The sequence below is a fragment of the Danio rerio genome, chromosome 5 (assembly GCF_052040795.2).
Source record: "Danio rerio strain M-AB ecotype USA chromosome 5, GRCz13ab, whole genome shotgun sequence".
In the NCBI taxonomy this organism is placed as follows: domain Eukaryota; kingdom Metazoa; phylum Chordata; class Actinopteri; order Cypriniformes; family Danionidae; genus Danio; species Danio rerio.
In genome coordinates, this window is record NC_141025.1 from 79918515 (window position 1) to 79932202 (window position 13688).

Genomic DNA, 13688 nt, shown 5'->3' on the forward strand with positions numbered 1-13688 from the left:
AGAAGCCATTAAAATCAAATCAGCAAAAGAGGAATATATCATGTAAGAGCATTTACAAATATTGGGTTTTTGTAAAAGAGAACGAAATATATTAGATAATTAAAAATAATAGAATGATATTTTCGCCAAATGAGCTTAAATATAAGAAAATGTTTTTTTATAATTATTTAATGAAGGTTTATCGTCATGATGACGTACGTCACAATAGATCATAATTCCTAACTTTATGAAATTATTATATTCTTTTTTGTGAGTGTCACTCGTTGATAGTGTACTTATTGCACTGCTACATGTGTGTTCCTATGTTCAGCAATGCAAAAGCGAACTTTATGAATGATATTAATGAAATATTCGTGCTTTAATAATCGTGTTTCATGCGCCACCGCGCGGTCCACCTCTGAACTGCAGCAGCGGCGCGCTCTGGCGTCATCTCTACGCGCCGAGACGCGCGCACACGTGTCTCACTAGCGTCTGCGGTGTTTTCATCGCACATTTCTTTAATTTCCTCGATTATCTACCATCCTTTAGAGCTTCAGAAATGGCCCAGAGAAAGAAAAAGCTGATGAGGAGGAAGAAAAGCGGCGCAAACCGCGATCACGAGCTCCAGTCCGACGATGAAGAGTTTGAGGTGGCCGCAGGAGTCAAAGATGACGAAAATACCGTGAGTTTCACACGCTTTCTGTCGGAGAGTCACCGATTATGTGTGTGTTTTCTTTAAGTCGTCAACTGATTCAGCTGTGGAGACTCAAATATTAACACAAGATTCCCCATCCACCGATAAAAGTGGACATTTGTAGAGCTTTAACATGATTTCTCCTCCAACATTAGACAAGCTGAGAACATATGAGCAGTCATGTTTCCCTGATCAGTGTAAGAAAACAGACACTGAGATATGAGACAGTAGTGTTTAACCACCCAAATGCTGCTTTTGTGACTTGTTGCTGACTTTATTAATGTTTGCATCAAGCTTATTTGTGTTATAACAGCTACTATTACATATTTACAAGACTGAATTTACAACAAATCGCTCATCTGATACAGCTGTGACTGTAGTTATTAAATATGTCATATCATCACCTGATTACATTGTAACCTCCTATATGACCTACAGAAAAGAGCATTTAAGCTTAATCTATCGAAATATTGTTTTGGTTGTACTACAATTATACCTTTTTGAGGAATGCAGAGCGTATAAAGCTTTCAGAAACTGCATATTAAATCACAATATTACTATAAAACAAAACGAAAATGCTGATTATTTCCCCTAAAATATGTGGTGATTCAGCAGTTGCTATGGTAACACACCTATTACAGTAATTGATTTGTTGTGGTGATTCTACAGTTGCTATGGTAACACAACAACTACAATAATCTGCTGTAGTGATTCTACAGTTGCTATGGTAACAACAACTACAGTAATTGATCTGTTTTGGCAATTCTACAGTTGCTATGGTAGCACATCCAGTACAATAATTTCCTGTGGTGATTCTACAGTTGCTATGGTAACACAACAACTACAATAATTGATCTGTTGTGGTGGTTCCACAGTTGCTATGGTAACACAATAACTATTGTAATATAAACAAATGTCTAATATTGTAGTTTTCTCCTACTTTTACCATTATAAATATACATATTATACATACTTATTGTTTTGGTCATACCACAATGGTTTATTATTGCTTGTCCTTTTTAAATAATACAGAACTTAAAGAGCTTTCAAAAAATGCTTATTAAATCACAATATTAATTAACTAATAAACAAAAGAAAGACGCTGATTGTTTTCCCCTATATCTTCAGCACATGTTGTTGTTTTGTCTGTCGTATTCAGTTTGAATCAGTTTGGCCTGGAGGTAATCGTCATCTGAATTCCTGCTAGTTAGCTTGTGTCTTGAACACTGTCATTAGCAGCAGTATTGTGAGTGTGCTGTAAGATCAGTGTGTGTGTGTGTGTTTGCTTTTGCAGACGGTCAGGAGGCTTCCTCGGTTTCCGGCCTCGTCTGAGTGCGTGTCTGACGTGGAGCTGGACACCAGAGAGCTGGTCAGAGCTCAGAACAAGAAGAAGAAGAAATCTGGAGGCTTTCAGTCTATGGGTGAGCAGGAAATCTGGCAATGCAGAGTCTAAAGCTGCTCCCTGCGTGTGTGTGTGTTTGCGCACATGCTGTCTGCTTTTCAAATAACACACTTAAGCATGCAAAAGTGTGATATGGTAGATTTCACAATATAAGTCATGCCATCTCCTGATGATGATGTGTATCCCAGTATAGTCGCATGTCTGCACTCATATTAGTCATGAACAGTATTACTGTAAGCGATGTTGCAACATGAATGTTATGAATATGCATAATATGAAGCGACAGACTTTTTATTTTGTCTGTATGTCTTATATGAGTGTGTTCTTCTCTTCAGGTCTCAGCTATCCGGTGTATAAAGGCATCATGAAGAAGGGCTATAAAGTGCCCACACCCATCCAGAGGAAGGTAAAGTGCTGCATGAGCTGATGATGGACACGGTTACAGCAGAGCTCAGTTACTCCTGAAACTCTGGATCATCAATATGATCTTTAATCCAGTAGCAGAAGCAATCAGTCCATGCTGGAGTTGTTAAGAGTATATTTGTGTGTCTCTTGCAGACGATCCCGGTGATTCTGGACGGTAAGGATGTGGTGGCGATGGCCCGCACCGGCAGCGGTAAGACTGCAGCGTTCCTCGTTCCCCTGTTTGAGAAGCTGAAGGCTCCGCAGGCACAGACGGGGGCTCGGGCACTGATCCTCACACCCACCCGAGAGCTCGCCCTGCAGACCATGAAGTTCACCAAAGAGGTCAGAGGCTCATTCACCTCTTCACTCATTCATTCACTCACTCAATTCTTCACTCATTCATTTTTTACTCGTTTGCTCACTTGTTCAGTCACTTACTCATTATTTGATTCTTTCAGTCAATTATTTGTTCACTTATTCATTCATTTATTCATTCATTCATGTTTACTCACTCATTCATTTACTAGTTCACTTATTTATTCACTCATTCATTCATTAACTCATGTTTTCATTCATTTACTAGTTCACTCATTCATTCATTCACTCATGTTTGCTTATTCATTCATTCATTCAATTATGTTTATTCATTCATTAACAAGTTTACTCATTCATTTACTCATTCATTTACTCATTCATTCATTCACTTGTTCATTCCATCATACAATCACTCATTTGTTCATTCATTTACTAGTTTATTTTTTTACTATTTACTAACTCATTCATACTCTCATTTTACGTGTTCAATTCATTCATGCATTCATCTACTAGTTTAGTCATTTATTCACTTACATGTTTATTCATTCATTTACTAGTTCACTCATTCGTTCACTCACTCATGCGTTCATTCATTTTTTCATTTTACTAGTTAACTCGTTCTTTCATCATGTTTACTCATTCATTCATTTACTAGTTCTCTCATTCATTTATTCACGCATTCACTAATTTGTTAATTCATTTTCTAGTTTATGCAGTCCTTTACCCATATTTAATCAGTCATTCATTTATTTACTAGTTCACTCTTCACTCATGTTTACTTTCATTCATTTATTCATTCACTAGTTCATTCATTTACTAATTCACTCATTCATCAGTCATGTGTTTACTCATTCATCAATTCATTTTTTACTAGTTCACTTATTTATTCATTTACTAATTCACTAGTTCATACATTTATTTAGTAATTCACTCATTCATTCACTCACATGTTTACTCATCCATTATTCATTTGTTTACTAGTTCACTCATTTATTCATTTGCTAGTTCATTATTTAATAGTTCACTCATTAATTCATTTACTCACTCATTCATTCATTTACTAATTCATTCATTCATTTACCAACTCATTCATTCACTCACATGTTTACTCATCCATTTAGTCACGCTTTTACACATTTATTCACTCACGCGCTCACTCTTTTGATCACTTGTTTGTTCACTTGCTCATTCACACTTTTATTAATTCGTTCATTGGCTTGCTTGATTGCTTATTCATTCAGTCATTTACTTGTACATTTATTTCCTTGTTCATTCATTCATACACTCTATTAACTGTCCATCTTATTTATTCATCTATCCACTTGTTTATTCACTCTCACATTCATTCATTCATTCATTCATTCATTCATTCATTCATTCATTCATTCATTCATTCATTCATTCATTCACTCATTCATCCAGTGTTGTGTGATTTCAGCTGGGGAAATTCACTGGTCTGAGAACAGCGCTCATTCTCGGTGGAGACAGGTGAGTGAAGGTTTGATTATGCAGTCTGGCCTCGTGTGTGTGTGTGTGTGTGTGTGTGTGTGTGTGTTAAACTCTGCATCAGCCGTGACTCTGTTTGTTTTCTCTGTTCTTCAGCATGGATGATCAGTTCGCTGCTCTTCACGAGAACCCAGACATGTGAGTTCTGCATCACGTGTGTGTGTGTGTGTGTGTGTGTTAGTCCAGGTGTGAATCTGTGTGTTGTTGTGTTCTCAGCATCATCGGTACTCCTGGTCGTCTGATGCACGTCATCCAGGAGATGAACCTGAAGCTGCAGTCGGTGGAGTATGTGGTGTTCGACGAGGCCGACAGGTGAGATGTGTGTGTGTGTGTATGTGTGTGTGAACTGTGTATGTCACCGATGCTGCGGTCAGATATTCCCGTGTCTTTAATAACGTCTCTCCTCCTCAGACTGTTTGAGATGGGCTTTGCGGAGCAGCTTCAGGAGATCATCAGACGTCTTCCAGACGCCCGGCAGACGCTGCTGTTCTCCGCTACGCTTCCCAAACTCATCGTGGAGTTCGCCAGAGCCGGTACACACTCAATAACAACATAGAATTTAATATAAAACGTGAGGTTATGTGTTCTTAAAGTCATAAGACATGATATAATACAGCAATCTCACACACTCAGGAGTGCAGTTTCCTGAATATCTGCAGATCTGATGTGGATTTTAATCTGCAGTTCAACAAACAAGAAGCTGTCAGTGAACGGGTCACAGTTCTGCCACAGTATTGGCTGTTTATTGCTGATGATTCAGTGAAAATAGTTCAGAGAATGAGTTCAAAACTCTGTGTGTTTCCTTCATGAACAAATGTTTTTTTTCCTGAATGAATCATTTGAGTTAATGATTCAGTGATCCATTCATAAATTATGGAATGAATCATTTGAGTCAGTGATTCATTCACAAGTAATGAAATATATCCACTGTTTTGAATGAATCATTTGATTCAGTGATTCAATGATCCATTCATGAAGACAGTCACTAAAGTTATATTTGAATCAACTGTTTTGACCAAATCATTTGATTCAGTGATTCAATTAAAGTGGTTACTGCTTCATTTATGATTGAATCAACTGTTTTGACTGAGTACATGACTCGGTGAATCACACTTTAAGACCCGGACTCCTGCTGGTGCTTTTAGTCTCATGCAGGAAATGTAAGTGTGTGTGTCTGTGTGTGCAACAGGTCTGACGGAGCCGGTCCTCATTCGTCTGGATGTGGACACTAAACTGAGTGAACAGCTGAAGGTAGAGTCCAGTTCACTGCTCTTCTGTTCACACTAATATTAATATCACTCAGACATTATAAAACAATATAAATGTGTGTGTGTGTGTGTGTGTGTGTGTGTGTGTGTGTGTGTGTGTTCTGCAGCTGTCGTTCTTCTCTCTGCGTCTGGATGATAAGCCGGCTCTTCTGCTGCACCTGCTGAGGAACGTGGTGAAGCCGCAGGAGCAGACGGTGGTGTTCGTGGCCACTAAACATCATGTGGAGTATCTGAAGGAGGTGAGTGAGTGTGTGTGTGTGTGTGTGTGTTAATAGTATGAGGTGGGGACCTCAGCATGTTGGCACACTCACAAAGTGTGGAACTATAACAATAGTGTAGGTCAAATCCCCGGTCCACACAATGTTTTGCCTATAATAGGCTCAGGAGGTGTTTCTGATGTGCCTGGTGCAGTTTTTCCTTTATCCCCACATGACCATTAACCTGACCTGAGTGTGTGTGTGTGTGTGTGTGTGTGTGTGTGTGTGTGTGTGTGTGTGTGTGTGTGTGTGTGGCCAAGCTGCTCTATAGCGCTCCTGTAGTCTGATTGCAGTACTGCACCCTTAAGCTCACTTGTCGTGATAAACACACTCTGCCGACTGCATATCTGAAGATCCCTGAAGAAACCCCACTGTAATCTTCTTAATTAGGATCCATCAACAAATTAATCAGTGTGTGTGTGTGTGTGTGTGTGTGTGTGTGTGTGTGCGCGCAGCTGCTGTCAGCGGAGGGTGTGGACTGCTCCTGCATCTACAGTGCTCTGGATCAGACGGCTCGTAAGATCAGCATCGGTCGCTTTGTTCATCGTAAGGTGATGCTGCTGCTGGTGACGGATGTGGCGGCGCGCGGTATCGACATCCCCCTGCTGGACAACGTCATCAACTACAACTTCCCCTGCAAACCCAAGCTCTTCCTGCACAGAGTCGGTGAGACCTCAGTGTTTGGGTGCATCTGACCTTTTACCTCTGACCTCTATACTTGGACCTCTATTTTCTGACATCTGAACTCAAGTCGTTTGTCTCTGACCTTTGACCACTAATCTCTGACCCCTGTTTTTGACATATGACCTTTGAACTTTTTTATACTCTGACATTTGACCTCTCTTCTAACCTTTGACCTCTGCCCTTTATCTTTTGTTCTCTGATCTTTGTCCTCATCCCTGTTCTTTGATCTCTGAACTCTCTTTTATACACTATTCCTTGACATCTAAACAATACCATCTGACCTTTGACCTCTGACATCTGACTTCAATCCTTTGACCTGACATTAGACCTTTGACATCTGGTCTTTGAACTTGGTATTTGTTCTCTGACCTTTGACCTCATCCCTTGGTCCTTTGATCTCTGAACGCTATCCTTTATACTCTATTTTCTGACATCTGAGCTATATCTTCTGACCTTTGACCTCTACACTCTGCCCTCTATTCTGACCTTTGACCTCTGACTTCAATCTTTTGCCATTTGAACTTTATATTTGACCTCTGCCCTTTACCTTCTGGTCTTTGAACTTGGTGTTTGTCTTCTGACCTCTATCCTCTGAAATTTGACCTCTGACACTTCACCTCTATCCTCAGATTGCTATCCTCTGACCTTTGATCTCTGAACTCTATCCTTTATACTCTATTTTCTGACATCTGAGCTATATCTTCTGACCTTTGACCTCTACACTCTGCCCTCTATTCTGACCTTTGACCTCTGACTTCAATCTTTTGCCATTTGAACTTTATATTTGACCTCTGCCCTTTACCTTCTGGTCTTTGAACTTGGTGTTTGTCTTCTGACCTCTATCCTCTGAAATTTGACCTCTGACACTTCACCTCTATCCTCAGATTGCTATCTTCTGACCTTTTGTTCTCTATCCTCTGACCTTTGATCTCTGAACTCTATCCTTTATGCTCTATTCTCTGACATCTGAGCTATATCTACTGAACTTTGACCTCTATACCTTGCCCTTTATCCTGACCTTTGCTCTCTGAAATTCATATTTTGGCATTAGTCCTTTGACCTCTGCCCTTTATCTTCTGGTCTTTGAACTTGGTGGTTGTCCTTTGACCTAGTTCCTCTGAAATTTGACCTCTATCCTCAGAATGCTATCTTCTGACCCTTTGTTCTCTATCCTCTGACATTTGACCTCATCCCTCTATCCTTTGATCTCTAAATGCTATCACCTATACTGAATTCTCTGACATCTGAGCTATATCTTCTGACCTTTGACCTCTGTCCTTTACCTTCTGGCCTTTGAACTTGGTTTTTGACCTCTATCTTCAGATTGGTATCTTCTGGCCTTTGACCTCTGCCCTCTATTTTTTGACTCCTGTCCTCTATCCGCTGACATCTGACCTTTAACCTCTGTGCCTTAGGTCGTGTGGCTCGCGCTGGTCGAGGGGGAACAGCATACAGTCTGGTGTGTCCTGATGAGGTGCCTTACCTGTATGACCTGCACCTGTTTCTGGGTCGACCCATGCAGCTCGCACACCCCGAACACACACAAGGTACTGCACACACACACACACACACGCATATATACACAAACAAAACATATATAAAACAAAAACACACTTATATACACACAAACACACATACATACACACACAATCAAACACACACGTATACACACAGAAGTGCTTCTGGTGCTGCTCAAACGAGCCTGCAGCAGAGTCCAGACTGAGCCTACACACACACACACACACACACACACACACACGCATGCACTGTGTCTGCCCTGTGCTCATGATAACTTTGCTGTCCTGTTGTGTGTGTGTGTGTGTGTGTGTAGAAGCGGACGGTGTGTTCGGCCGTGTTCCTCAGAGTGTTCTGGATGATGAGGAGTGTCAGCTGATCACGGCGCATCAGAACTCTCTGGACCTGCAGAATCTCAGACGCGTGTCAGAAAACGCCTACAAGCAGTACCTGAAGTCCAGACCCGTCCCGTCTGCAGAGTCCATCAAGCGCAGCCGCAACACACAGCTCACAGACATGGCGGTACACCCGCTGCTGGGTCAGTGTGTGTGTGTGTGTGTGTGTGTGTGTGTGTGTGTGTAAAAGAGTGCATGTGTGTGTGTTTAAGTGTGAGCATGTTAGTGTATGTTTGTGGGTGTGTCACAATGCTTGAGTGTTTGTGGGTGTGTGCGCTTGTGCGTGTGAGCCTGTGTGTGTAGAGTGAGCATGTATGTGTCTTGTTTTTGAGTGTGTGACAATGCTTGAGTGTGTGTTTGTGTCACCCTCTGTCGGATGTGTTTGTGTGTAGTGAGAGTGTGTATGTGTTTGTGACAGTGCTTGAGTGTGTATGAATGTGTTCACATGTTAATCTCTCTGCTGTGTGTGTGTGTGTGTGTGTGTGTGTGTGTGTGTGTGCGCGCAGGCTGTGGGCTGGAGAAGATGGAACTGGATCGACTGCTGATGGTCGACACCATCAAGGGCTACAAGGCCAAATCTGTACGTCTACTCACACTCGCGCACACACACACACACACACATGCACACACACGCACATTGTTTTCAGAGCATAATGTAGTGTTTTCTCCAGTTGAGGTGTGTGTGTGTGTGTGTGTGTGTGTGTGTGTGTGTGTGTGTCTCAGACTATTTTTGAGATCAACTCCAGCAATAAGACGAGCGCTAGCGAGGTGATGCGCGCCAAACGCTCCCGGGACCGCCAGCGGGTGGAGAAGTTCAGCAGAGCAAGAGCAGAGCTGAGGGCGGAGCCAGGGGCGGGACTGAGGGCGGAGCCACCAGTGCACAGAGAGACACAGGAGGAAGACGAGGAGGAGCAGGAGGAGCTGTCGGTGAGCCACCGCATTCGCACACACACACACACACACACACACACACACACACACACACACGTATATATGTACAGACACAACTTGTTCTCTGAGCCCAGTGTGTGTGTGTGTGTGTGTGTAGACGGTGTTCTCTGAGGTGGTTGGAGGTAAGAGACGGAGGCCGGATGCGGAGCCGCACACACACAAGAGCAAGAAGAGCAGAACAGCGGGCCGAGACCAGGAGTTCTACATCCCATACAGACCCAAAGACTTCAACTCAGAGCGCGGGTATTGTGTGTGTGTGTGTGTGTGTGTCAGACAGTATAGAGTCTGCATCACTATACTGGGGCAGTAGGCTCAGTGTGTGTATTGTTAATAGTGTGTTTGTTTGTGTGTGTGTGTGTGTGTGTATAGACGCAGTGTGTGAATTGTGTGTGTTGTTAATGTTCAGTGTGTGTGTGTGTGTGTGTTTTATCAGTGTGTGTTTCTAGTAATGCTCAGTGGTGTGTTAATGAGCTGTGTGTGTGTTAATTCTCATTGTGTATACAGTGTGTGTTAATGGTGTGTGTGTGTGTGTGAGCTCAGTGAGTGAGTTATGTTAATACTCTGTGTTTGTTGCTAATGGTGTGTGTGTGTGTGGTAATGCTCAGTGTGTGTCAATACTCAAGTGTGTATGTTATGCGTGTTGTTATGATGTTTAATAACTGTGTGTGTGTGTGTGTGTGTGTGTGTGTGTGTGTGTGTGTGTGTGTGTGTGTGTGTGTGTGTGTGTGTGTGTGTGTGTGTGTGTAGGCTCAGTCTGGACTCTGGTGCGGGCTCGTTTGAGCAGCAGGCCTCCTCTGCAGTTCTGGATCTGATTGGAGATGAGAGCAACACATTAAACCAGCACAAGAGCCTGATGAAGTGGTGAGTGTGTGTGTGTGTGTGTGTGTGTGTCTGTGTGTGATTATCTGTGTGTGTCTATTTCTGACCGCACGTGTGTGTTCACCACAGGGACCGCAAGAAGAAGCGCTTCGTCCGTGACACCGGCAAAGAGGACAAACACAAGAAGATCAGGACGGAGAGCGGACAACTGATCAGAGGACACAAGAAGAAGAAGAGCTTGTATCCTACACACACACACACACACACACACACACACACACACACACACACACACACACATCATTATATTATCATTATTATTAATATAACACATCACACAATACACCACACACACACTATTATAATACATCACACAACACACACACACTAATAAACACATCACACCTCGCACTACTGTCACACACAACACAGACACACTATTGTCCCCCTGTGCTGGTGTGTTGTCTTGACGGAGCTGCAGTTATGAAGAGTGGAAGAAGAAGTATAAGGTGGAGGGCGGAGCTTCAGACTCTGATGGAGAAGGGGGAGGAGCTCAGAGGGGGCGGGGCTCTGCAGGTACATCTGTGTATATACCTGCTCTACTCTCTGACTGTGTGTGTGTGTGTGTTTTGTATCTGTGTTTGTTTATTTGTGTCTGTATGCGTGTGTGAGTTACTTTGTGTGTTTTGTGTGTCTCCGTGTCTTGTGTATCTTTGTTTGTGTGTGTATTTGTATGTCTGTTTGTGTGCATTTGTGTCATTACTGTATCTGAGTGTATTTTGTGTGTGTATTTTCTGTTTGTGTGTGTCAGTGAGTGTATTTTGTGTGTGTGTGTCTGTGAGTGTATTTTGTGTGTGTATTTTCTGTTTGTGTGTGTCAGTGAGTGTATTTTGTGTGTGTGTGTCTGTGAGTGTATTTTGTGTGTGTATTTTCTGTTTGTGTGTGTCAGTGAGTGTATTTTGTGTGTGTATTTTCTGTTTGTGTGTGTCAGTGAGTGTATTTTGTGTGTGTGTGTCAGTGAGTGTATTTTGTGTGTGTATTTTCTGTGTGTGTGTGTGTCAGTGAGTGTATTTTGTGTGTGTATTTTCTGTGTGTGTGTCTGTGAGTGTATTTTGTTTGTGTATTTTCTGTGTGTGTGTGTCTATGAGTGTATTTTGTGTGTGTATTTTCTGTTTGTGTGTGTCTGTGAGTGTATTTTGTGTGTGTATTTTCTGTGTGTGTGTCTGTGAGTGTATTTTGTTTGTGTATTTTCTGTGTGTGTGTGTCTATGAGTGTATTTTGTGTGTGTATTTTCTGTTTGTGTGTGTCTGTGAGTGTATTTTGTGTGTGTATTTTCTGTGTGTGTGTCTGTGAGTGTATTTTGTTTGTGTATTTTCTGTGTGTGTGTGTCTATGAGTGTATTTTGTGTGTGTATTTTCTGTTTGTGTGTGTCTGTGAGTGTATTTTGTTTGTGTATTTTCTGTGTGTGTGTGTCTATGAGTGTATTTTGTGTGTGTATTTTCTGTTTGTGTGTGTCTGTGAGTGTATTTTGTGTGTGTATTTTCTGTGTGTGTGTCTGTGAGTGTATTTTGTTTGTGTATTTTCTGTGTGTGTGTGTCTATGAGTGTATTTTGTGTGTGTATTTTCTGTTTGTGTGTGTCAGTGAGTGTATTTTGTTTGTGTATTTTCTGTGTGTGTGTTTGTGAGTGTATTTTGTTTGTGTGTATCTGTGAGTGTATTTTGTGAATTTGTCTCTCAGACTGTATTTTGTGTGTGTGCACACTTTTTGTGTGTGTGTGTGTGTGTGTGTGTGTGTGTGTGTGTGTGTGTGTCTGCGTACATGCATGCATTCTTGTTTTGTGTTTGTGATGTCCCCACAATTCACAAAAACAAACGTGTGTGTTCAGGTCGTCGGGGTCGTGGTTGGGGTCGCTCTGCAGCAGGTTCCCAGGCTACGCCAGCGCAGCATCAGGGCGGTTCAGGCGTTCGCTCGGAGCTGAAGAACCGGCAGCAGATCCTGAAGCAGCGCAAGAGGAAAGCAAAGCAGCAGTTCCTGCAGAGCGGAGGCATGAAGAAGCTCAGAAACAAGGGAAAACAGCGCCTCCGAGAGGTCATGAAGTCCGGCTTCGGCCGCGGAGCAGTCAAGAAGGGCAAGATGAGGAAGAAACTTTAGGAGAATGCATAGTGTGTGTGTGTGTGTGTGTGTGTGTGTGTGTGTGTGTGTGCGTGCGTGCGTGCGTGCGTATGCGTGTGTGTGTATGTTTATAAGAATAATATGGAGATCAGTGTGTGTTTGTCATCTCTGCGTCTGCATTAAAGGTGTGTGTTGTTCAGCTGAAGCTCTGTGTACGCCAGTGGCAGAACATTATTACCACAGTAAATCATTTCCAGCGCTGTTTTTAATAAATGCAGGAAGCATGAACATTGACTGCACTGATGGAAGTGAAACACACAACATTATACACACCTGGACACTGACGTGATGTATTGATCGTAATTCTGTCCAGTCATTGTCACCGTGACAGGTTCTGCTGATAATGCTAGTGTTGCTGGGCAATATTGGAGAGTGTTGTGTCTTTATTATTGAGAAAGGCCAACAGATATTGTGTTTGCGTCCCATTGGCCTGGTTAGTTTCCCTGTGCCTCACCTGGTTGCCCATTGATGACATCATTTGCCCAGCGGCATTTCTCAGCATTAGTCATGAGTTAATGTCTGATCATCGAGAGGTTTACTCCACCTGAAGGACCCGGGGGAAATGGATTAAAGGAATTCATGTGTTAACCGCTGGACTATTTGTGTTATTGCTCAAATCATAAACTAAATAAATGTAAAATAATAATAATTTTGCTCAAATAATAAATTGATTTGTCCCACCTTGCCAGGTTGCACTACCACCCATTCACAAAGTAGGTAGGCCAAGCGTAATTTGATGATAACACACTGATACCCATCAGATTTAGCTACCAGTGTAGTTTAATGTGGAGTTGTGTGATGTGAAGCTGTAAAATCGCACAAACCCACCTAATCCCCAACCTCAGAGCCATTCAAATACAGTGTTGGTAGCATAATCTGAGGGGTGAAACAGCAGGACACCGCAATAATACGGAAACGTCAAATTTACTGTCCCGCACACATAAACACCAAGTGTTTGTTGTTAAGTGGCCCACATACTGCAAAAGAAGCTGAAAGATCATTCTGAGTTCATGGCAAAATATATTTGGTAGTAATCTGACCCATATCTGTTCAGCAGCCATGCCACATGTACCAGCTGTTAGCCACATTGTGGCCCAAATGTTCTTGCTATCTAGGCGTAATTTGATGAAAAATGGTAACAATCTGCGTTATGACGACAAGTATAGCTTTATAAATGTACACACCTGTTTAAAAGATCACAATATTAAAACCGTTCAAGAATTCAAGATGGAGATGATGACCGTTAAACGCGCCATAACCGAAATCTGCAGCACGCATGCGCCACAGGTGTGATCGATGAGACGCAGATTAGAAGAAGCGAGCTT

At 42.1% G+C, this 13688-nt stretch overlaps 1 protein-coding gene across 1 annotated transcript; it reads left to right on the plus strand.

Moving 5' to 3' along the window:
- The first annotated feature begins 428 nt into the window (after positions 1–428).
- On the plus strand, positions 429–12951 carry ddx54 (DEAD (Asp-Glu-Ala-Asp) box polypeptide 54). The gene is given in 20 exon segments (NM_173268.2): positions 429–661; positions 1968–2094; positions 2411–2481; positions 2634–2822; positions 4234–4283; positions 4398–4439; positions 4518–4613; positions 4713–4834; positions 5491–5552; positions 5677–5808; positions 6282–6492; positions 7926–8057; positions 8342–8563; positions 8927–9000; positions 9144–9347; positions 9469–9614; positions 10119–10232; positions 10320–10430; positions 10672–10766; positions 12077–12951. Coding segments are annotated over 20 exon segments (2589 nt in total). The 5' UTR covers positions 429–538; the 3' UTR covers positions 12343–12951.
- Positions 12952–13688: the final 737 nt, after the last annotated feature.